The sequence below is a fragment of the Bombus terrestris genome, chromosome 3 (genome assembly GCF_910591885.1).
Source record: "Bombus terrestris chromosome 3, iyBomTerr1.2, whole genome shotgun sequence".
Classification (NCBI taxonomy): domain Eukaryota; kingdom Metazoa; phylum Arthropoda; class Insecta; order Hymenoptera; family Apidae; genus Bombus; species Bombus terrestris.
This window is the reverse complement of record NC_063271.1, coordinates 5,720,468-5,746,328: the sequence shown is the minus strand read 5'-3', so window position 1 is coordinate 5,746,328 and position 25,861 is coordinate 5,720,468. Positions and strand designations below refer to the sequence as shown.

Here is a 25,861-nt window from a genome sequence, read left to right as displayed (position 1 = left end):
TAGTAAAACGAAATATATTACGTTACCTGCATAAAATTTCTTTCATGGTAATAAGAAATATAATAACATATATAATAAATTTTATAACGGGGAATAGAAACTTTACGTTTTTCAGTATGTCGGATATCGTAGATATTCGAACAGTTACAGATATTTACCGAAAGTAGGAAATGAAGGACAGTGCGACCGATTATGTGAGTGTTCCAATTTCTGTTATCGCTATTAACTATGTAGGTTGAAATTTCGGTAAGATAATGTACGCTTGTATTGGATTCTAATCGACATGTGTACACGAAAGATTTGATTTCTCTGCTCACTGAAACGTTCAATTTAGGTTACTGAATTGCATCCTCTTCGATAAACTAATCGAATGGTTGTTCGAATTCGTAGTTTTATTCGATATTGAACGAATTCCATATATTTAGTTAGACTTTTTTCTTTATCCGAGTTCTGCTTTATTTACGACATTTCTTTTTATATTTCTGTAGCTTGCGTGGCCTCGTGCTATAGAATATTTATTAAGAGAGTAAGTTTTCCAATTTAAGCTTTATCATTAGGTATTTTAAAAATACAAACATCCGTAACTTTCCAAGCAAGGCGGTTGATGAAGTCCACTGCACCCACAGGAGGATCGATGGTAACCAATAAATAATGCATGAGATGCATCTGCACGCCCTCGTAAGGTTGTATAGTTAGGAGAGACTCGTTTAAGGTGGACATTACGGTTATACACCGGCGAAAATTCGTCGAAATCACGAACCTTGATTAATTACAACTACAACGTATTGATTATTTACGCGGAATGTTTATCACGTGAAAAATAAATTTCAGAACAGATAAAATAGATATTTTCCATATATATATATATATTGCCATATTATATTTATATATATAACCATCATTTATTTATATATGTAGATAAATTATGTTTAGATAAACTAATCCACGTAAATCGAATTAATCGCACTTTTGGAATTAAAGTGCGCATGCTACACGCCAGATTGCCATGGGAAAACAGAGTTTAAGATAACATTATAATTCGATAGAGTTAACGTCGCGTATCTGGCCTTGTCTGCCTACACTTTGAAATAATTCAATACATCCATCCTTCGAATGTATCGAGTACATGGAAAAAGATTAAATGTTACTCGAATGACTAATAATGGGAAAAAGACAAAAGTCGTGTGTCTGTGTATGTGTTGGAGTACGATTAAATTGTGAGAGAGTTTGTTGGAAAGGAAAAAATGACATACACCTGGTATGAACCTATGTACGTGCACGATCGTAAAAAGAAATCATAAACGATTTATAAAGAATACGATGGTAACAGTTCTTACTTCTTACATTGTCAATAAATAGAAAAATTCCGAAGCATTTCCTTTTATATTTAACGGTACAACTAAAAAGTTATTTTACGTATGCATATAACGAAACTGATCAATCGTAAGTTTTATGACAACCGATAATAGTATGGAAATTGCACGAAGCGAGATCGGCTGCAATACATACATATATACGTATATGTTAACCGATAAAAGTACTTCGCTGTATGCTGTCTCCTCTGTATTTTCATAAGACCTTGAATAACACGTCTCTGATGAACTATTCTTTCTTACGATCGTTCCCTAATTTACATATTCTGATGTTGACATAATAAACAGAAGCGTTGTATCTCGTACAGAATTGCCGCGTTATCATGATATTTCAGTGGACGTCGTTAATGAATTGCAGAACAGGTTGATCAAAATATCTATGTCTATATATAGCGTCGTTACGAAGATAACTTTAGGATAAAAAACGAACATTTACGTAAGCACGGACAAAAAAAAAAAAAAAAAAGAAGAAATATCAAAGTGGCGGTTAAATCATCGTAATCGTAACAAAATTATTCATGCTTGAATCTAAGGAAGCAGCAGTATGGTATCTTTAATTAAGATTCATATCGTGCTGGCTCCTAGAGTTTTTCCACGATTCCTCTCGCATGAGCGCACGCGACGCGTTCGAGAATGAATACATGGCAGGAACTCACGAGTTTGCGTGATTGGCATATAAAATACGCACAGAAAAGACAGTTGTACTTTACGTATGTTGTCTTAGACACAATGGGGAACACACCGTGATGTGAACAATTGCAACGATGTAGACTTGAGAACATTGAGAAAAATCATGGAAAGTATAGTTAATTCTATAATATGTTCGAGCGCTACTATATTACAGGAATATTCCTAATTTCTTATATATCTTAGTTGCAATTGGCAATTATTGTTGCAGATAGAGATAATTAGCAATTATATCAATGGGTACTTTTGTGCGATAAAAATGAATTCGATAAAAGTTGCCTACGACTATAGCATTAGAAATGCTACTTTACTCAATTTCTAAAAAAAAAAAAAAAAAAAGGTTGGAAAAAGGAAGAAAAAGTTGCAAAACGAGATCTAATTACTTGATATCTTGAAGTGGATGTTACTCCGATTATACCGTATAAGTAGAAACGGTTTATGGAAACTACTGATCGTGAGACAACGCAGAAAACAACCGGAAGTAACTTCCTTTTCTTTAGAACGACGAGACGCAACGACAAATATGGTGACGTGCCTCTGGTTTTGCAGGTCTCAGCTCAACGATGAATCGATAGAAAGACGTTCTGTTTCGTGACTATGCAGGCGTTGAAGTCTCTTCTCCGCGCAGATCAACGGAGGAAGATTTCTCAGAAATTCGTCGGCTATTTGTCACACTTCTGAAGTTTAATGATTCAGAATAGAATATCGCTAGAGAGTAGCGATTGAAATAAAAAGAAGGAACTATAATATAAGCAAAAATGTAACCAAATGTAACCTACAATCTCAAAATATCGAATCGACTAATTTTTGATGCAAATAGAATTAGAAATTAAGTGTGTCTAACTATTCGACCGCTATACATAAAAATGACGCGCTATCGTTAATGTTACATTATAAATCCTATAGCTTTTTTATTACTTCGATTGAATAATATTTGGATCAACCGTAATTGACTAACTATATCTACCGTTTTAAAATACCTATTAGTTGTTCAAGCAACAACAAATCATTAAGATTACGAAGAAAATGATTTATCTACTTTATATATTAGAAAGGAGTTTACTGTTAGAAAGCATAACGGATCAGACAGGCTACGTAAAATTTCACGATTCGTTTGGCATCTCGATGATTGGAAGAATTCCTTCTTATTAACAGCAAGCATGTTTTGTTACAACGAGTTGCAACAATTTGTGAAATACATTCTGTGCGTCATAAAATATTTGATTTCTTTTGTCAAAGCAACGATCGACAAACGTGAAAATCCATTAAAGATTATACAATGTCCAACTAATTAAACCGACTAATGCATTCCTATTATACGATCATACCAATAGAATTTCTTAACACGGTGAATATCTTTGTTGGTATGTATTCACATATGAGTACAATATTATGTGACTCAACGGCTTAGCGAGTCTTGCCACGCCTTCGTTGGTCACGAGTAACTTTCTTTGTTGCTTTGTAGGAAGCTACTTATCCGAGATACTGTATACTAATACTCGTAAAGTAATAGATGCAACGATAGTAAATATGTAGTACAAGAAGAGTGGGTTAAGCAACAGACAAGTGCAAAATAAAATATACACGATGTAACGCGTACCGATAGATTATCTCTTTTTATTACAGTAAATACGTCGAACACGAGTTCAATTATTTAAAATAAATATTTATGACGAAAGATGTAAATTCAATGACGCATAGAGATGCAATTATTCGAAGCAACAGTATCTTAGAAGCTACGACTACTCTCGTACAATTCTAAATACTTTTTTTCGATTAATTTTAAAATAAGTACGACTTAATAACGCAGAAGTTACTTTAGTATGCCATTAATGTATTTACGCGTTAATCACGAATTGTTTCATAACGTGATATTATGGTTGAATAATGTGATTGATAATTTTATTAAGAAGCAGGTACGAGCTGTGATGAATTTCAACAAACAGAATTTATCACGGCGTGCACTCGGTACGTATAGTGGTCGCGTGAGTTGTTTTACTAACAAACCCGTATCTTAGCCACTCTTTTTGTTCGACGATCTTCTTGTACTTCGTAATTTGCCAATCATGCATGAACGTGTAATATTTAATATTGGTTTAATCCCTGTAAAATCACGCACGATATGAATAATAGCAATTTGTTGTTGTAGAAAATAGTAAATATTTGTTTGAATCGTAATCGAAATATCAATAATTTCTATACGTAAGTAACGAATAGTGGAAAAAATGTATTGTACGCACGATTCGTACTCATCTATCGTAAAACGAATGCTGATAGAGGAGAACATTATGTGTCGTTAACGTCAAAAAACAGGTTATGGTTTCGATGACTCACTGTCTCGGCTTTGTAATATGTAGATACAAAGAACTCTTCGTCCCGATCTCCACTGGTTATACTTTCAACGTAATCGTTGAATTCCTATACGTCGTTGGGTCGAAAGACATCATTTGCGGTTTATTTTTACCTTTCGACAAGACGAGAATCAACCGCTTTCCTTTAAGCATAGAGGTGTAGCCGAATGAGGATTTATTCGAAACTGTTTAACCTCGTGGCTCACTTACGACTTGTAGAGCACAGAAATCCAATTAGGGAAGAAAGAGTCTTTTATTTCAAGGATGAGATGCAAACGTATGTAGAACGGACTATTCGCCTAATAGAAAATTCATAGACAAACGTAATTAACATCTAAATAGCTCGTTTTTACAACCTGTACCATTTTCCTATTAAATCGTTACGTGAATTTTTCCTATCGATATTTTAACGTAAAAAAGTCAACGTGAGTGGAAAAAAGATTAAAGATGTACGAAGGATTATTTTCTGATTCAAAGTCGGTTGATGTAAATCGATGGTGTAACCGTATATTATCGAAATAATTTAGCGATAAATTGTCGATTGTAACGATAATAGGTATTTTCGTTTTAATTGAATTGATTTCAGTTCGCTTTGAAACGATCTTCGTTTTTGAACGCACACACATTTTAACGCAAACGGATGTCATATGCACGTAACACTCCATCATGTTCGTAACAAAACAAAAATCTATTTCTTAACAATCCCAGTTGATGAAAACCAATTTTTCCTGGCACAAAAATGTTGAACGACAAACATCGAAGGGATTATAATTGAGCGCAACCGTGGCTTAAATATCGCGTCAAGTTTTTCACGTAGCTATAAAATTTATATAAAAACCGCGTACAGGTCAATCTTCTTTATTTTTTATTTATAGTTTTCGTTATAATACATCAGTTTTTTTTTTATATTTTCTGTTATACATAATTGTATTTTCTAAAAAGATGATAAGCGTTTCCATTCATTTTCGTTCTCCCGTATTCGCTTTGTGCAGATATCTCGACATAATATAGCCGTGTACACTTACGCCCACCGTCCGATATATGCAATTTCAGTTCGCTACAATCTACAATCGTAGTCTCGTATTTGATCGGCTGAACCATAGAGTTTAAGTTCACCAGATTCTGAAAATTACCATTGCTCTTATTTAATGGAATGCTCCGGTATTCGCAGAGTATTCATTTTCCACAAAATCCAATCGTGAATGTCGAATTTTAAATTTTATATAGCGGTACGGTTATCTCATTGTTTGTACAGACTGGCTGAAAAACTTTCACGGAAACACGGAAAGCGAAACAGAAAGGACGGAATTCTTTTCTGAAAAATTTCATTTCTCTTTGTCGACCCTATAGAGGAACGCACCTTGAAAATTTCTCTGCGTTGTAATCCTACGACGATTTCGAAAGCATCCTATATAGAGATGACGTTAAAAATTTTAGGATAGCTCGTTGGACAGGTAGCAAAACAGGTAGCTACAGTGAAAATCAGTGTAAGTTTTGCTAATTGAACGTAGACGGTTCCCACGGACCGTAGATCCTCGCCTTCGGGCTCTTTCATAGGAAAATTACCGATACATCAAAGAAGAATGTATTATACAATTTGCGAGAAATTTCCATTCTCGTCCTCGCTTTCTCGTACCATTTCCTTTTTCATATCTTTATCAATCGATTTAGTAATCATCCCGTAACTCCACTAATTTGAGAAACGAATTGAATTTAAAGACTAATTACCTCGAAACTTTAACTTAATCACGTTTCATTATCTCTAAACCAACACGAGGATTCTAAGTATTTGTGTTAAAGCAAAGATAGCAACGATAACGAAGAAATTATCAAGAGCTCGGAACCGCTAGGACTTTCGACTTTATTTCAAAGGCTCTACCTGAGCACTTTCAATGCGCAAGCTGCGCCGTAGAATTTTACGTAACGTCATGCCTCGCTCATACTTGGAAATGACTAGCGGTGGCCTTGCGCGACAGGCTCCGCCATTGATCAGACTCGCCAAATTTCAAGGAAAGGAACACGTCGTGCTGAACGGTAATTTCACCTTCCGGGTTACGCCTGTTTTGTTGGTGGAAAATGCATTCCTATCGGATTACGTCGGCATACCGTGCTGCTGTGATCGGTTCTATAGATCGGTGAATGGGTTTCATTCATTTGAGCAGTGGTTCTCACGGGATCCGCTATGTTTCCGAGGTATGTAGAGACCAGATGTCAGGATAAAGCGAAACCACCGCCAAGAGGGAGGAGAATTGTCGACACGATGAGAGACAGACTCAAAGAATAGGAGAGACCTTTGAGCAAGCGAGAGGGAGAGACGGTGGGTTTCGAGATGACAGAAAAGGGAGTATAGAGGATTAATAGAGAAGGAAGGAGAATAGAGGGCGAGAAAGGAAGAAAAGGCGAGGAGTACCGCAAGTAGATTCCGCGTGTATAATGACAGGCAACTGCATTTTCAATCGCGTTCTCCTGCATAAAAATGCTCGAGACCGACGTGCGCTGAACTTTATCGTGTGTACACAATTTTCCATGAGTGGACGCGCCTTTGATTGACATGCATCGATTGCATAATACAACGCGTGGCCGCGCATTGACGTTTAAGAAAGGATTGGATGAAAAATAGAGGAAAAAATATACGCTTGAAAAATTCGATAACGTCGTATTTGCTTTTGGGAAATATGCCTGGTTTATTTGATATTTCTATCGAGTTATTAATTATTTATTGTTTATTAATACACCCATGTATTTATACATATTCGATAACAATAACCATGCATTATTGGATATTGTGAATTATAAATCTGGTCGATGGAAATGCAACGGTACATGGAATACATTAATCGCCTTTGTGCAAGTTTCATTAATAAGTCTCTCGTTCTCTCTTTTCAATAAAATCTGTGGCAAATTATGATTTTCTATTGTTAATAGAGAAAAGTAAATGTGTTAAACACACGTTTTATGTGTAGAAAGCGAAACTAGATAAAGACATAGGTGACACTAATTTTGTCTTTTAATTTCACCTTTTAACGTAGGAACCTGTCAACGACAACTCCGTAAATTGTAAAGAATCTTTTTCGAAGTCTATGTTTGTTTATTGCTCAATTATATTTAATTAATTCTCTTCGATCGATTTTACTCGCATTTATTATTGTTAAAATAGAAATAACGTGTAATTATGAAATACGCGACGCTCAAGTTGCGAAGCAAAGGCAACTTTCTCAACAATTTGTGAGAAAACTGCGCCTTTGGGAATTAGTAATCAGCTTATGGAATATCTTTGCCGATCTAAAATGTACACCTTTCTATTAATATTTTCCTCGTTTCGTACATTTTTTAAATTATACTTTGCCATGTTTAATACCCTTTTAAAGAGTTAAATAACGTGTATAATTAACGCTGAATGCAGTCTTATAAACACGATCGTTACAAAATTTAATGAATTTACTTTGGAAACTGCCAGGTGCACGCTCGCCAAGGAACGCTTTGAAAACACATTCATACATCCAAATACATACGTGCGATGAATACAGCACGGTCTATGTTAGATTAGATAATAACAATTTCTTTAATTACAGAATGAAACCATCGCCGCTAGTATAAGCAATAGCTCGAGATGATACTTCTAGAAATGCGTACGCGATTCAGACGAACTTATTATTCTCAACGAAATATATTTTAACAGAAGCTCTCATCAACTAACTTTACTTTCAGATCGTCCATAGTTATTGTCATTATCGGCCGTTAAAAAAAATTAACGTGATTATATCTGACAAAGACTTTTCTATCGCAGGGAGAAGTCTCGAATCTGGACCTTTTGATGTTCGCTCGACGACTGATTGAAACCGATCATCAACGGTTCGATATCGGAGAACGTTTAGATTATCGGCCACGAACGCCGATCACTGGAACGAGTTCTCGAGTAAGGTTTTCACGTTTTATCGCCCACGCTATCTTCTCAACGATTGCCAGATTGTGGGAAGAAATCCCTCGAGGATCAAAACTATAGATCGATTTGCGCAAAATAGAAACAAGATGAAACTTATGAGAAAAATGTCTGTCGTCGAGAAGCAGATTGGAATAACGACCTTGGTATACTGCGGCGTGCATGGTTACAATGCTGAGCGAAAGGCGCGTTACTAGAGCTTCCGGTTCTCTGTGATGTCCCGAGAGCACGTTTCGAGCAACGCTGCGTATATTCGCTGCACGACATCTCCCTTTCGTAACGGTATAAACTTTTACCACAGCTTCTCAGGATCATCGGTGTGGATCAGTGACCGACCCGACGCCACGACAACGACCCATGAAATCGCTGCCTGGTCGAAGGCTCGACGAGAACACTGTCGCGTACACTCCGGGGTTGTAACCATGAAGGTTACACACTTTGGATCTTGCGTCCTCGCTCGATTCCTCGTTTCTCTTCTTTTTCTGCATTTCAGTATGCCATACAGCCTGGATTTCATTGAAACTTTTACGTCCCGGACTCATTCGGAAGACAACTAAACAGAGCCACGTCATTCTGTTTTAAGTTGGTAGCTTTTAGAACCTTTTTACTCGCAGTACGATTTCAAGGATGAAGTTTTAGTCGAGTTGGCGAACAATTACGTCCATTATGATGGTTTTCGGAACTTGAGAAAAGCGACGATAACTATATAACGCAAGTCTAAATGGACGTGTGAATATTATCTTTAACGTAGAACGTCTAAGTGATCGTCATTATCAAAGCGTTGCTAACCCGCGATATAATTATCGTAAAGCAATTTTTATGTTCAATTACGTTTCGTGCTAAGAATCTCCAACTTTACTTTCACCTACTTATTAATACATAAATGTTCGGAACATGATTTTACACCGTGTATACGTTACATAAACCGTTGTTTTCTAGTTATTCACCTTTACAGATTAGCCGATAGAATAAAGAAAACGGTAAGTTCTTATTTTCACAGTTATGCTTTTTAAACGTTGAATCAATCTCCATATGTAATATACCTGTATCTCTTAACAAGCGTGGAGGAAACGCTCGATATACGAAGGCCTACACGTGTTAAAAACTTGGAACTAAAACTAAAGAAAAGGAAAAAAACTAATGGAATATATGTATAAACGTTTTAATTAATAATTCTCTGTAGAATAACATAAGTAATAGTGTAAAACTTTCTACGTGAAAAAAATATTTGAATTTATATTTGAAATACATTCGAGAAATATCAGAGATAAATTTAACAAAGCAGATGGAAGCGAATGATCATCTGTCTGAAATTTCAGCGCTGATATTTTTAATCATACGCCGAAGGCATAAATCTCGTAACGTGCCAATTATTCCAGCGAAGAAAAAGAATAAAACCAAGGTATAATAATGCCAAGATTTGAACTGGTTGGCTAAATCGCGAGCGTATTGAAATAATACGTTCTATATACATATACGCGCCACGTACCACGTACCATTGTCTTCTGCCTCACCTTTAAAAACGACACGCTCTGAAAAAAAAGCTATTCCGAGTGTGTGACACTCGAACGAAGAATGACACGGGAACTAAGGGAAAAAAGGGTGTCGTTTCTTACATATGAGAGACTTGCATTTTAAACGGCGGCCGCTTTGCATTATGTATAGGCGAAATTTTACAACGATAAAAACCCCACATGCAATCGTTGATCATTGTAATTTATTCCTCTCGGTTGACCGACATTATGTTAGTTAATTTAAAAGTGGGTAGTAAGTGAATGAATTTAGATTACGATAAAATTATAAGTTTGTAACTTGATAGTACGTTTCTCGATTTAATAACTATCTTAATATATGGCGGCAAATATCAAGTATCAGTTTAATATAAATAAACACGTAAGTGCAATTAGTACAACTAAAAGCAAAAACGGAAAGCATAAAGTATAATTAGCAACAAGTAATCGTAAGCTTAATCGCAAGTGTAAACGAAGAAATATGATGAACGACAGATTGGAAGCTAATACATATATATATATATATATGTACATATGTATATATATTATACGGAACATATAAATGAAATACCCAAGTGTGTGCTTTATTTGAAAAGTGTGACACGCGATGAATGGAATTCGCGAAAATCGTTTTATGAATTTATCTGAATGTGAAGTTTCGTTGAATAGAATTCACAAAGGAAATCTGTGAAAGTATCGGTTTTCCAAGTGAAACATATCAACACACATACGTGCATATGCGTTCCGCGAATAACAAAGCTACTTCGGTCGATGTAGAAAGTTCGCGTAGGGCTTCAGTTTGAATGGGCACCGTTTTCTGTAGGGTATTAAATGGGATACGACTGTCTCGTAGTATCGATAGAAAGCTAATATGCTATCGCAAATTATATGAATTTTAGTTATCGAACGACCGATGCGATTATACAATCGATTATACAATTTGCACACGTATCGCGTCTTTTTTTTCAGTTCTAGCTGTAAATCCTTCGTCTGATAAAATCTGGCACAGGGTTGTGCAGAAGAAAAAGTGGCACAAGGATACGCAGAACTCGATTTTTTTTTTTTTTTTTTTGTATTCGTGCGTCTCATTTCGCGTTTGACGAAAGGAAAAAAAACAGAATAGTTGGAAATCTTGCTTGATTTTCCAACCACGTCGACGCTTCGGTCAACGTAAACGGAAACTCAACGGTACGAGACGCTATTGCCCTACTTTAATACGGTTAAATCATAAAACCAGTCTTCCTATTGTTAGAAAAATTAGAGCCGCAATGAGTCATGATACCAAGATGCCTTCTGGGTTTCACACGGCTTATCTAAATGCACGCAAAACGCATTTACATCTGAATGGCGTATTCGTAGGTAATCGTAAGAGCCTACAGAAATTCCTTTGAATTGATAAGGAGAATCCAACAGCCGCTTCAATAGAATTTCTTCGTTACGAGACATACCATACATGTTTATACGTTCGTTCGAGAGAAACCAATTTGGTATATGACACGCGTAAAGGTGTAAACTTTACTTGTGCCGTATCACACGAAAGTAGCTATATTTTCATCTTTGTAAAACGATAAGCGTATCTGAAGCTGAGCTGTAAGGCCTGATACGTATAACAGGCACGTGTTGTTTTGTAGCGTAACAATATATGTTTAGATTTAGAGAACGAGATCGTACCATGGCGCAATGTATATTATTCAATCACATGTTAATCCGTTTTTCAACAAAATGAACGTAAATCAACAGCAATCGACCGCGAAGATACCTCTGGTTTTTTGTTAAATTACAGAATCGGTGTAATTTAAAGATAGAAACAAAGTTTAATATAATTAATAGACGATTGATTAATTAAGTAATTTGTTTTCACTGCACGGTACGTGATTTGCAAGAAATCTTTTAGGCGATAAATTTCATTCACAAGTTTATCGACGATTGGATGCGTTACAGGAGGAAATCGGAGCGAAACAATTGTTATACGGGTATAAGATCGAAATGAGCGTCGCCCTAATACCGCAGGTTTCGATAACATTTTCTGTACATATACATTTCTGTATGTACATTCTGTACATTTTCTGTTTCTACAACGTTGCTCGGTGTGCGATGCGGGTCGATGGAAATTATTTCGTGTGTTGCACATTTACATCACGACGCCACGTACATCAGCATAATTGCTATACGTAGACGAGTTATGTGGTCAGGTTGAATCCAACGAATCGCAAGAGGCACAAATATGTAATTACTGTCGCAAGAGAATTATTTAATAATTAAGTGAACGGACAAATACGTAAATTTTAGAAAAACGATCAAATACAATAAGTCAAACATCTACCCGGATGAAACTGTTTTATCGATATTAATAAACTTGTGTCACGATTACGACCAAATCATTTTGTGGAGAAAGTTCTTCTGGTCGTATCTTTGGATGAATGTTGGTTTAAGAGTTTCGAAGGAGCATATGTAACATCGCAGAGCATTTAATCATTTATGTAGAACTGAAGAGAATTATCAGAGAAAAATGAATGGGGTAAAAATTAATTCTTTTTTTTGCACTACTTTGATAGGCATCGGGTCACTTTATATAGATATAACATGCAAGTGATTCATATCAAGTTACAGAAGGAGCGATCTCATATAATATTTCAACTCATTCGTTTCGTATTAGCAATGATATTTCCTCTTGAATTGAATATAAATCACGAAAGAGCCTCGAAGTTGCATTATATTTAATTCTGGAAAAAAAAACAAGATATTCCCAATTTTCTAATCAACCTAAATTCAATGTACAAATAATATTTCTTAGTTTTATCTATGATAGTGGCAAGTGCATAGTACGAGAGACGTTTCTACCAAAATTTAAACCATGGTTTCCCTCTTGAGACATAGAAAAACAAGATAACGAATAATCCCATCGAAAGTCCAGGGACAAGAAAGTAGAGAAGACAATAATACTAAATGTAGCACATGGCCTCTGAAAACCTCTCTAGTGTTCTGTCCCCATGAATTCTTTGGAGAAAAACCTTTTCCGAAACTGAAGAACCATTCAAGATTTGTCTAGTGCTTCATTCTGATGATAACCAGACAACCGAGACCATCGATGCACAAAGCGCATCTAAGTAAGCGCGTTTCTAAGTAAGATTTACAAGATTTTCAAATATATGTTCCAATTTTGAGATCTTTATGTTCTTACATATTTAATGCAATACAAATATTATCGAAGAAATAAAATCATACACGTTATTATTTTAATGTATAATATTATTGTTTAAGGATCAACGATGACATATTTTTTTGTTACAAATATTCGTTTCAGTAACGTTAATAGAACGTAAAATAAGGTATAATAAAAGTTGTTTGGAGCATAATAACGAGGAAACGGTTTACCTCGTACAAAGCGTATAAGGAAGCCAGAGAATCCAGGAAGTAATGACTAATACAGTTACAGTAAAGTTAATCAAACCTACCGTTAAAGGAATGTAACTTGGGTATTCTACGACATTGTACGCGTTACTGTAATAACAAGGGCATCGGTATTGCTACTAATATATAAAAAGATCAACGATATTCATCGGCTGATATGCAGTAAGTATCGCGTGAAAAATTCCTTAGAGGTATCGGAGGAAGAACAGAAAAAAAGGAAGAAGAGGAATCGCAAGGAAACATCCTGGGAAAGATACGAGGATAAAGCCAGGAATAAAGAATAGGAAAACTACCACTGTATGTACACGTAATAGTAACCATTTGAGAGGTCATTAAAAAAATAATGTGGAATGTTAAAAAGTAAAAAAGATGAAAGTCAAAGACAAGCATGGAATCCGTGTCACCGATTACATCGAGTTCTTGCTTTATATTAGCGTAACTTATGTCAGTGACAATACCTAATCATCGTGGCAAAGCCACATACGAAATGAACATAGAGGTGAAATAAAATAGCCAGAACTACGTTCTCTCTATTCGTTGCGCTTCGATGACCCCGAAAAAATGCAATCTGCTGGAATGTTGAAGTTGCATTCGACGAATGCATGTAACACCAAAGAAGGAGCCGAATGCACATAGAATCAGCTAATTCGAATTATATCGAACGGTATCTCGCTTCGAAAATCTTCCACACGTTAATACAGAAATAATAAATTCGATAATATTCGTTAATGTCGAGGCATTGTTGAAATCGACACTAATGAATCGGTGAAAACGAGCCATAAATTATCGCTTCAGCTGATAAAACATTTTCGTATCATTTTTATCTTCACACTCGATAAAAAGAATTGGATTGTTGAGAATTTCCCGATTAAAATGCACGTATCTCCGTTTATTTATTTCTATATTTATTTCAATTTCTATTGCCAGTTAAATAAAAGTAATTTCGTTAATACTCGGCTAATGGGAAATCTTTAAATGCATCAACTGGAATTTAAACACATTAACTGTTTCTAATTATAGCTATGAGTCATTATTATTCAAATATATTATTTCGCGTCGTTAAATACAATTTTTTTCATATAAAGACGATGGTATCGTTCTAACCAAATTCACTCTTTCTTTGTCGATTCTTTAATATCCGTAAATACCATACAATACATACGCAAGAATGTTTATCAGTTTCTTGCTTGGACTACCTCAAAGAATTAGAAGAGATGAGAGACTCGATATCAACGATTTGTTCCATGCATTAGTCACAACGGAGAAGCAGATACTATACGTTTTTTAAGAAACGAAATAGCTTGGTTTCCTTTAACGATTCAATGGTAATCGCTTTTTCAAGGAGTACGTTATTTTTCGTCAAATTACTCGAAGCAAATTCGATCGAACGTAGCGTAGCGTCGGCTGCGGAAGAAGCGGTCGCGGTAAAATTTCTCAGACGTTGAATAAAACGATGCACTTGTTACGGAATCTACTCCACTCTTTTTACGCTGACGATAAGAAGAAAGGAAAAATGATTATGGCTAGCATCGTCCGGTAGGTATAACGACGAATGTGGAACCTCTGTTCTGCGCAGTAGGTTTGCATGTATAGAGTATATAAAATGCGTGTGTCGTTTGAGGCACGCACCTGAGCGTGAAGCGAGGGACCAACGTTAATGCACCGACCTGGCTTCCACCTGCGCTAGACGAGTCGAAATGTTTTTCCTTTACTAAGAAATCCGTAGGTATGCCGGCCCTTTGGACGCCGTGTACTTAGGCACGACTCCTCAATGAGAGAAAATGGATTCCGGTTAAAAATTCTGATCGCAATAAATTTCCTATGTTATAGATATGCGCATAAAAATTCCTAACGATTCGCGTTAATCTCGAGAATCGCTCAAGCTAATTAGCATTAATCGAGAGCAAAAAGCGTAGAAACTGACTCCGTTCTTGCGGCGCTAGACACTGTTTTCAGTTAGCGAAGACTTTTAAAAGCTTTCACGAATGAAATTACGAACACAAGAGATGATATAAAGGGAAAGTAACCTAGAATACTTTAGACTAATTAATAAGCGTGATAAAATTTCGTATCGGATAAAACTGCGCTACGTTTTTACGCGTAAAGGAATAGCAAAGGGAAGCGGTTGAACAACGCAAGATATCGCGATGCGATTGTAAGACGATCGATATTCTACTGGTCTGTTTTACGAATACGACATCATACAGGTATATCGAGGCATGAACTTTTCCGCTGTTAGATGCATCTTTCACGTGCGGATAATTACGCGTGCAACATTCTAATGCACGGATTAATAGGTTTGATTTGTGAAACAGAAATAGCGTCTTACGTGTCTTTCCGTGATTACTTCGGTTGTTAATAGGCTACCTGGTCATTGCACCAACATTATCGACCAGACACTCGTAATTCCGTATTTCGTTCTTTTACTTATGAAGCACTATAGCCAGCGATCGAGTAAATCGAAATAATATTTCAGAGCTAAGAATCGCAAGAGGAAACTTGGACGCTGTTTGATGCCGGATGCTGGAGACTTCAACACGCCGAGCAAGATCCAGCGATCATTATTTTACGTATAATGCATTTAATTGTATTCAATAGCAAATATATATATATATTTATATATATAGGTATTATACAACTGTATACAAGTTACGAAAGCAATAAGAACAATTAAAAGGAAGAATATTCGAAAGATACGTAGACAAAGGTTCGATAAGCTCGTGGAAAGGAAGGCTCAAAGGTACGTAGAATTTATAAGAAGCGAGAAGACGTTTATTTTAGTCTATCCTAGTGTAGATAAAGCAGTAACAGTACTTCAGGTAGGCTGTAGACGATCAGGTGTGCGGAACGGTTTGGCAGGGCGGTCTCCCCACCTGTCACGAATTCAATGCTACTGAGTTCATCGTTTGCGTTGATCCACGTAGAAATTTGAACGACAACGCAGTATAGGTTACCCGCCACTAGATCAAAAAATCAATACACGATCGAAAACATTTTATTTATTCGTACGGCGTCCAGCGATTTAATTTAAGTCGATAAAATCGAAAGGTTTGACGTTCTGCGTTCTAGATCTTGGGTCGTAAAGCGAGTTGCAGGGGCCGTAGCGACAAGCAGAGAGAAACACGGAGTAAGAAACGACGCGCGAATGGCGAACATGCCCGGGGCCTTACTCACCTGCCACGACGTATCGCGCCCGCATTGTCGTTGACCGGTCTAAAGATCTGCAATCGAACTCGAGGACACCCGCACTTACGGCGTCTCTTGTTGCACATTCACTCGCGAGACATCCTCGGTCACCGCACTCGTCCCTTTTATTTTACAGTGATTTAGGCAAGATGCACGCTTTTGCTTTTCACGCACTATAGAGCGGCACTGGTCGCTTCGCTCCTTCACGTAATACATCCACCCGCACCGACTATGACCGTCGAGAAACACACACCGAGCGAGACTGCGGCGGCTCTTCTGGAGAACGTTCGGTTGCTATTGTGAAATCTCCCTCCATCGACTCCGAGCACCATCGCCACGGCACTAGCATGCTACGGCCCTGTGTCGTTACCGACACCGGCTGGATCGCTTCTATGTCTATCTTTCTCTTGATCCTACTGCCAGGTGCGGACCAATCGATCGAACTCTGACAATTTTTCAATGCATTTTAATCCAAATTCAGTATAATTGGATATCGCAGTTTGCCACATCAATAATATACAAGTTTTGAATATCGCGATTAATATACATGAAAATATCTTACGAATTATTATGAAATTATCAATGCATATCTTCATATTTGTTTTTAAACGATTATAGTTGTATAAAGCATTACTCGGGTACGAGATACTAACATAAAAATTGGATACTTCGGTAAAATAGAAAATCCTGTTGTAAAAATATGAGTACTAGCATAATTATTTATCTTGAAACAATTCAGATATCATTCTACACGAAATAAGAGTTTTTACATTGTTTGAAAAGTTTCAACGTTTAAAAATATGTTTATTGATATGTACAATAGGAGTAAAAAAATGATATGAGATCCTAGTTTACTTGTTTTGAAATGAAAATAAAAAAATATACCTCTTACCGTGACAATGCCGTTAGACATTGCCGTGACCAGGATTCGAACCTGGGTTACTACGGCCACAACGTAGGGTCCTAACCACTAGACGATCACGGCTAACAGAGGACTTGTGAAGCATTTCTTTTTGTATACTTTTAGGGGTTATACAACAATACAACCTCGAACTTTTTTATATGTTTCGTATTACAAATTATTTAATATGATTATTGGATTACTCTACGATACTTAATAAAAATATTAAGTAAAATAAGCGAATAGTGATAGTGACTATGACTTTTGAAGACTATATTGCCCTCTATGTATACGCTTACAATCATTATATCTTACCGACTGATTTTTAAATTTTTATTATCTCTACTATATCTTATATAATTTAAAAAAGAAACTATTGTAAAAGATCGAATGAATTATATCCTTGTTTTTTAAAATATTGTTTTTTATTAAGATATTTTCGATAATGTAATCTTTGTTATCACTGTTAATAATTGTTAATACTATTATAAGTCTAAATATTATGTATTAGTTTTTCAACTACAATTTGCAATATATTTAATCATTTAATATAATTATATATTTTCTAAAATATTATATAACAGATAATGCATTTTGCAAAGGAATAAGTCATAGATGTTTATATAATGAAATAATAATTTGTTGTAAATATGTTAATAAGGAGTAATCTGCTCGGTTATTCATTTTTGTCCCACCCTTTTAATTTCTTTACACTTCCGCTTCCGGTCTTCCGGTTTCTCTTTAACAAGGTACTTTTCTCACATTGCTTATATGTCGAATTTGGCAGTTGAAACTATTTTGCGCGCAGAAAACAAAATCAGTGTGTTACGATACAAACGGAAGGTATAAAAAATTGTATGAGACTTAGATATAACGGAAAAGGGAATTCTATTAGTGTAATACGAAAGCGAGATTTCTCGCTTTTATTATCTAGTATTCACGTCATGGTTGCTATGAAAATGTCACTTCACTGGTGATTCATTTGTTCATTAGCTGGCATTTCTTCTGTTTTCTAATAGAACATAATGTAAGTACATACAGACTGTTTCATTGTTATCCAATTTGAATTACGAATAAGTAACGTTGTGTATTGTATTAGTGTTTATTTGTGTGCTGTATTTGTGTACATCGTGATGTAGTTAAAGAAGGTTAAGTAGGTTAGAAAGGAGAATAAATATTCCTGTTATCAAAATGTTACATTTATAAAAACTGTTACGTGTAATGAAAAGTAAAAGAGTCTTGAAATATCTAAAATTTTATAGGTTTATTCCTATATTTATATACAACTTTTATCGTTAAACATTTACCACGATGAATTAACAGGAAATCTTTATTTATAACTCCATCGAAAATATTTTTCGTTCGCGTAATCGATAATTAATGACAGTAAAAAAGCTTTTTGTACGTATTTTCGAAATTTATACTACATGAAATAGTAATTTTCGTAATATTATTAGAAATATAATTGTCTTATAATTGTACAATGCAACCTCTTCTTACTCCAATATCTTATCATTCCAATAACATTATTTATACAAAAAACATTTTATATTTAGGATGATGGAAGAACCATTGAGTCAAGGTGCTTCACCATCTGGTGATAGTAATTTTTCTGGAAGCGGAGAATTAAGTTCCACTACTATAATGAGTATAGATGAAAGAATGTTGGATGTTAGCTCACGGCATTCTTTAAATGTTCTTAGAACACCACCAACCAAGAAGGCAAAACGAGTGAGATTTTTTAGAAATGGAGATAAATTTTATACTGGTATTGTGATGGCTGTGACTCCAGAAAGATATCGCAGTTTTGATAGTTTAGCATCGGATTTAACAAGAGCTTTAATATCGAGCGTGACTCTACCTAATGGTGTTAGAGCAATTTATACTATGGATGGGAAAAAAGTTCAAAGTATTAACGATTTAGAAGATGGTAAATGTTATGTGGTTTCTGGCCAAGGAGAAATTTTTAAGAAAGTGGAATATTCATCTACCAAAGTAAGAAGAGGTAGTTCTTTATCTGGATTACCTCAATCCCCAGCAGGTACTGGTAGACAAATAAGTGCAATACCACTGTGCGTGAAAGCAAAAATAGTCACTTTAATAAGACATGGTACAAAACCTCGCAAAGTTGTACGTCTTTTATTAAATAAAAGAAATGCTCCAAGCTTAGAACATGCGATGGAAGCAATTACAGAAGCTGTTAAGTTAGATTCTGGAGCAGTAAGAAAAGTTTATACACTCTCAGGGCAACAAGTTACCTCATTGGAACAATTTTTTGAAAATGATGATACCTTTATAGCTTATGGGCCTGAGAAGTCAAATCAGGAAGATTTTGAATTAGATTTTGAAGAATCTAAGAGTGTACAAAGCTTCCGAAGATGTCCATGGACATCAAAGAGACAAATTGGTCCAATGCCAAGAATGCCACGTAAATCTGGAAAAAAAGTGCTTACTACACCTCAAGTGAGGACACCGAGTCCTTCTTCATTAATATTACCACAACCACTACGTTTACACTATGCAGTAGGACATGTAATTGGAGAAGGTAACTTTGCAATTGTTAGGCATTGCTCTCATAAGTAAGTATTATAAGAAATTGTAGAATATTAATAGCTAAAAATAATAAAAAATCTACCTAAAAATATTTTATAGATCTACAGGTGCAGAATACGCAATGAAAATTGTAGATAAGTATAAATGTCAAGGTAAAGAAACGATGTGGGCAAGCGAAGTATCAATTTTACGACAAGTTTGTCATCCAAATATTATTAATTTAATCGCAGAACAAGAAACTACTGATCAACTGTTTTTAGTCATGGAGCTTGTAAAAGTACATTTGTTCACAAATATTTCTATTTTAAATATCAAAAATTGAAATTTATATTAAGAGAATACTCCAAATTTGCGTTATTTTAGGGTGGTGATTTGTTTGATGCTATTGCTGCGGCAACAAAATTTTCCGAAAGTGAAGCTAGTGTAATGATTGGACATTTAACATCTGCATTGGCTTACTTGCATTCACACCAAATAGTACACCGTGATGTTAAGCCTGAAAACCTTTTAGTTGAAATGGATGGAAATCATGTTAGATGTTTAAAGTTATGCGATTTTGGACTTGCTCAAGTTGTAAGGGAACCTTTGTACACAGTTTGTGGTACACCTACGTATGTAGCACCAGAAATACTTGCGGAAACAGGATATGGTTTGAAAGTAAATTTATTTTTTAATTACATATCTACAATTTATTACTGTAATTTTGGAGATATGAAAGACAAAATAAATTTATACCATTTTAGATTGATGTATGGGCAGCTGGAGTAATACTGTATATCTTACTTTGTGGCTTTCCACCATTTGCTTCTCCTGAAAATAAGCAAGAAGAATTATTTGAGCGTATTTTAAGCGGCCAGTATGACTTTAGATCTCCATTTTGGGATGAGATTTCAGATTCTGCTAAACAATTAATATCGAATATGCTTCAAACACAACCTGAACTGAGATTTAGTGCAGAAGATGTACTTGATCATCCATGGCTAGCGGTAATTGTCATTATATATTTTATAATAGAAAATTTATTTGATTATCTTGCATGGCTTACTATTTTTTTTTTTTTAATTGATATAAGATCGTACTAGTAGTAGCAGCCACACGGCGAATTCTTTTGATTATATATATATATACAATTTTTTAATTATTTATAATTTCTTATCAATTTGCTTATTAATTATAAATTCACTGCCATGCGAAATATGCTCACTTACTATATGGCTTAGTTACTTGAACACAATGCTAGGAAGGCTTTTGTAGTGGTTTGCTGTATCTGTAGCAGTGCTTTTGTTTTTCTTTTGTCCCGCCTCTGTATATCAGCAGAGCTTTCTAGGCGAACAGACCACAGCATCAACACCTACCAACGCGCCGGAGCAACACTGGTATCAGCGTCAGCCGATAAAGTTGGCAATTTTTGAATTTGACTTCTTCAAAAATCCAGTTCAGGGTGATAATTAACAAGATGAAGTTGATGATGTTCCTGATAGCAGGACAAATGTTAAAAACAACCGGAGTGAAGTTTTATCATCAATCGAATCAAACAGCATTGATTTATTTTACAACAAAGCCCAGAAAAATTAAGTTATGCTGAAGTTGATTTTTATAAGAGAAACTCAAATGATAAGACTTGTGTCTTCAGTCAATCAATGAACGATCTTATGAACAATTTAAATAAAAACCAAGTTTACTCTACCGTTTAAAAATCATCACGTGGTAAAACTTGTTTGAACAGTATTCATAAAATTGTTAATTACCGCAGATGGTTAATTCAATGTTATTAGATAGTTATTAAAATACTCTTAGAATTCAAATTATCGTGAATTGCGAAGATAATTCACTTCAAGAATATATGTCTACTTCTAATAGAAAATAAAATAATTTCTTTACAAGAATTCATAATATTTCACGTATTATGTTGAATATATGAATCAGCAGCATACCTTTAAAAAACTTAGTTCAATTAATTTTGTGACAATAGGACAGAAATATAAGTAGAAACGTCTATGAAAATTTAATGATTTGTGAAAATATTGCTCCAACTCTTAAAAGCTAAGATGTAAAAAAACTATTATAATTTTTTAATTAATTGGTAATTTAATTAGTAGTAATAGCGATAACACGGTTAAGCAACTTTGCAACTATTCAATGTTACATGAAAACAAAGATCAAGTTCTGAACTCCAAGATCAAGTGAAAATCTGGAAATGCTACTTTCTATCGTGATCAAGAACCGGAAAATGATAGTGTGTGTGATTTACATAAAACTAGGTGTGTAAATGAAGTTTTATAGTTGAATCATACAAAAGTCTTTTTTATAAGCATGAAAAGTAAACAACAGAAGTATCACAAGCTCCAACAATTTAAGAAAGTTCTAAGTAATATACAACAGCTCCCAAAAGAATTCGAACGCCTACATTTGCGACTTTCAACAAGCAAAATATATGTTAAAGTGAAACATTTGAGACAATACTGAATTTTTTTAATCTGAAGGTTATATCAGTAAAATTATGAAATATTTTAACGATATACACAGTGCATTTATTACAAACACGATTCATCTGTGGATCATAAAAGTATTCACACGTACAAACGCATGCATATATTACCATTGACTATGTATTATCTTATATTAACATTTAGTTCTTTCACCTTTGGCTGTAACAATATCTTTAACTTTGTTTTCTATACTATGAAGTAATTTTTTGCGATATTTACAATAGAATTCCATATTTTTATAAATCTTTCTTTGAGTACTTCTTTCCTATTTATTATACATATAATTATGTAATGACCTACTGATTTCAGGCCATAAATGTTCGTTCTTTATAATCATTGTCTGGGTTTTATGAGTATTTAGGATGCAGGGTATATTATGTAGTATCTATTCTTTTAAGATTCAGTCCGTATGCCTCGGAAGTAAGAATGTATTGATAAGCCTAATTTTTCTGCACTCTGTTTTAGACTCTTTTTTAACATATATGTAAATACGTATTTCTTAAAAATTCCATCGATAAATAATAAATTTCCAGTACCATTGGCTGCCACACGACCTCGCACCATGACAGAATCATCTCCATGCTTTACTGTTCGACGTAAGTTTCGTATTTCTATTTCGATATTCGATTTTCTTTACGTATAATTGCATTCATCTATTAAAAATGTTAGATTTACTTTCGTTCGTTCTCACTGCTGTGATTCCAACTTCTTCGTACTCGTAGCTTCTGCAGTTCGATAAGTACACGTAAGAATAATACGGAATTAGCTAAACATAAACGATTTTTTACTTTGTCATAGAGATTCGTTGTAAATATAGTTTAATTCTAAGCGTTCGAATACTTTTGTGATCTATCAATAGGTATAACACTGAATGCTGAGAAGATGACTAGGCAAAGAAGTGCGGATCTGATTGGTCATTTCTGATAGACTCAATAACATCTACCGATCTGTGCTTGTAATCACTATACTGTAAATATTGTATATGTTATTAAATTGAATTCTAATTTTACCGATATAATTTTGAGATTTCCCTTTTGCTACAGATATCATAGTGCTTTGAATACATGCTCCAGTTTAATGTATACACATGTTTCCTGGTTAAAACTTAAGCATTCGAATACCTTCGTGAGTCATTGTATTTCAAACCTTAGAAACAGTTTATCAAACCGATATTGAAATATGAAATAGCCAAAAAGTAATGTAAATCCAAGAACTGCTGGAAGAAATAAAAAGTTTAATCGTTTTTTATCGTACCACACAGTAGAGAATTTGGAATCTGTTGTAAGCAAGAGAGTGACTTCTTATTATCAGAATGTGTAGAAAATGTTTTTCTACATATGGATTGTGAGATGAAAAATGGAGAGAGAGAGGTATGAAAACTAAGAAAACTATATATGCAAGATTAATCAGAAATATAATAAAACATCGTTAGGTATAAATAGATAGAAAGACGACGTTATTACAGCATAGAATTCAATTACAAGAAAAATATAAAATCCGAAGGTCAGTTTTAGATAGTACAGCAGCTGCCAGTAGATGCAAGTTGAGCAAGCAGTGTGTTCACATCAGATTTAACATTGTAAATCCAATTTTAACGACCGATAGAAGAATATTGTCGTAATTAGATATATTTATACGATAAAATATGAATTATATACATGAAAATTATCGCGGAACTAATCCGTTGAAGAGTCCAAAGTTTTAAATAATAATTATCTTAACGTAAGTGCACAAAGTCGATTTAACCAAGGAGGTGACGTCATTTGTTCGTAGCTCTCGAAGACATTGATCGTGAATCAATAATTCAGATTAGAACAGGTGAGCATCACACATAAACAAGACATGCCAAATGCATTTAAGTAGCTTATTTTATATTTGATATATATTGTATGTAGTTCAAGTATTGAATTAAACTATATGTAGAAATTGCTTTATCCTTATCAAGTTGTAAGTAATTAGAGGAACATGATCGTAGAGTGAGGCGAAAATCGTATCGATAATAGAAAAATCCTTGTGACAAGTGACAGAGGGCGACAGTGCGAGAAATTATGAATATTTATGTGGCTTGTTGCATATGCTTGCTCAAAGGTAATTCAACTATGGCTAGGATAAATATTTTTATAAAGCATCGCGCGTGGGGTATTATTAAGAGCAATAAAAGCGAAGCTGGTGATAATTAGATGAAGGAACCTTAGAAAACATAGTATTGAGTATGATAATCAGTAAAGAAAAATTTATTCCATACATAATGCTTTTCATATAAAATTATTTTTGTAGAAATTACGTATAGTAAATTTTACGTGCATTTTTCTCCCTTTGTCGCTTGATGATACTTTTGTAGTTACCCCGCTACAATTTCCATATTTTTTAATGGAATCATTACTATGTACTATAACGATGTACATATATAATAAGTAAGAAGTTTATAAAATATTATTTATATATATATATATAAGCATTACTATTATTGCTATTCATTTTCATAATTTGTAATTTACGTATAAAAAATTAATTTATCACAATACTTCGTATTACAATCGATTTATATATCGTACTTTTTTATCGTTAGCACGATTAATTCGTACATGTATACGCGGTATTATACAGATCAATGCTGTCCATGGTTGAAACTCCTCGCGTGGCTTTGTCCCATCTTCCGCGCCATGAACTAACGAAAGAAATCAGAAAAAAGAAACCGAACAGACTTAGTACGATCTTTGTCATTTTTCATAAATCTCGTTCGTAAACTAAATCATGAAAATTTGATTTTTGCGGGATGCATTTGTATCAGATGCGTGTATATAGTGCATCGGTTAGCGTCTCTGTATCATAGTGACAAAGTCAAAGCAGGAGAGATTCTCCAAGCTTCGTAGCTTATCGTGGACAGCATTGGACGTAGATTATAGAAATTTAGAAGTGATTTATGCCAAATATGAGATAGATTATTTATATTATTACGTACATGTATAAGTGTTTACATACAAGATAAATCCCGTATCGACATTTGTTGCTACGTTCTTTACTTCTTTTTTCATTTTCGTCACTATATATATACATATATATATATATATATATATATACATCTATTATATATACGCGTATATTTTCGACTTGACTGTAAATTGTACTCTTCTTATTTCTGTCAGAGAAATGAATTAAAGCAACAAATATGATAAAAAGTGGCCAAATAATAAGCTTGATTCGTAATCACTCTGAAAACCATATTTCGTAAAATATGTTTATAAAATATATTTATCTTTATACAGCAAGTTATCGTACTTTGAACGTGGATATCGTTGTTCGTCCAAGTATAAAGAGTTGTGAAATTATACGGACAGTGAATTTGCAAAAATCTTGCGACGACGATCGCGAGCTATATCTGATGCTCGTAAGGGACGAGTCACTCCAAGCGGAAGTGCCGGTACGCGACGCTGACGATCAGTATAGCGAGTTCAGTAG

At 34.6% G+C, this 25,861-nt stretch overlaps 3 protein-coding genes and 1 non-coding gene across 15 annotated transcripts in view; 2 read left to right on the top strand and 2 right to left on the bottom strand.

Moving 5' to 3' along the window:
- Positions 1-13,093, top strand: part of LOC100648852 (endonuclease G, mitochondrial) — a 28,269-nt gene extending 15,176 nt beyond the window's left edge. For 3 of the 5 annotated variants that reach the window (XR_007223569.1, XR_007223568.1, XR_007223566.1), the window contains one exon: positions 116-5,766. The gene's annotated coding sequence lies outside the window, so the exon portion shown is untranslated. Of the gene's footprint in view, positions 1-115; positions 5,767-8,198 lie in introns of those variants that run through there. The other 2 variants (XR_007223567.1, XM_048404705.1) reach the window with 2 other exon arrangements.
- The window catches only part of LOC100648737 (protein crumbs), a 30,166-nt gene extending 13,347 nt beyond the window's left edge, over positions 1-16,819 (bottom strand). Inside the window, exon 1 of one of the 4 annotated variants that reach the window (XM_048404703.1) lies at positions 16,448-16,819. In XM_048404703.1, coding sequence (XP_048260660.1) covers positions 16,448-16,472 — 25 coding nt within the window. In that variant the 5' untranslated portion in view covers positions 16,473-16,819. The remainder of the gene's footprint in view (positions 1-16,447) is intronic. The other 3 variants (XM_020868422.2, XM_048404702.1, XM_012320556.3) reach the window with 3 other exon arrangements.
- Positions 16,820-17,372: 553 nt separating this feature from the next.
- Positions 17,373-17,444, bottom strand: TRNAH-GUG. The gene has a single exon. It is a non-coding gene; the product is annotated as a tRNA-His (tRNA).
- A 629-nt stretch (positions 17,445-18,073) lies between these two features.
- On the top strand, positions 18,074-25,405 carry LOC100648968 (serine/threonine-protein kinase GD17699). 5 transcript variants are annotated; one of them, XM_048404225.1, is made up of 7 exons: positions 18,074-18,387; positions 18,917-19,939; positions 20,013-20,190; positions 20,277-20,570; positions 20,657-20,899; positions 22,936-22,998; positions 23,262-25,405. In XM_048404225.1, coding segments are annotated over exons 1-6 (1,773 nt in total). In that variant the 5' UTR covers positions 18,074-18,385; the 3' UTR covers positions 22,969-22,998; positions 23,262-25,405. The 5 variants fall into 5 exon arrangements, with proteins under 5 accessions (XP_048260182.1, XP_048260181.1, XP_048260180.1 ...); XM_048404224.1 differs by having other exon boundaries at positions 22,936-25,405; XM_048404223.1 differs by having other exon boundaries at positions 21,241-25,405.
- Positions 25,406-25,861: the final 456 nt, after the last annotated feature.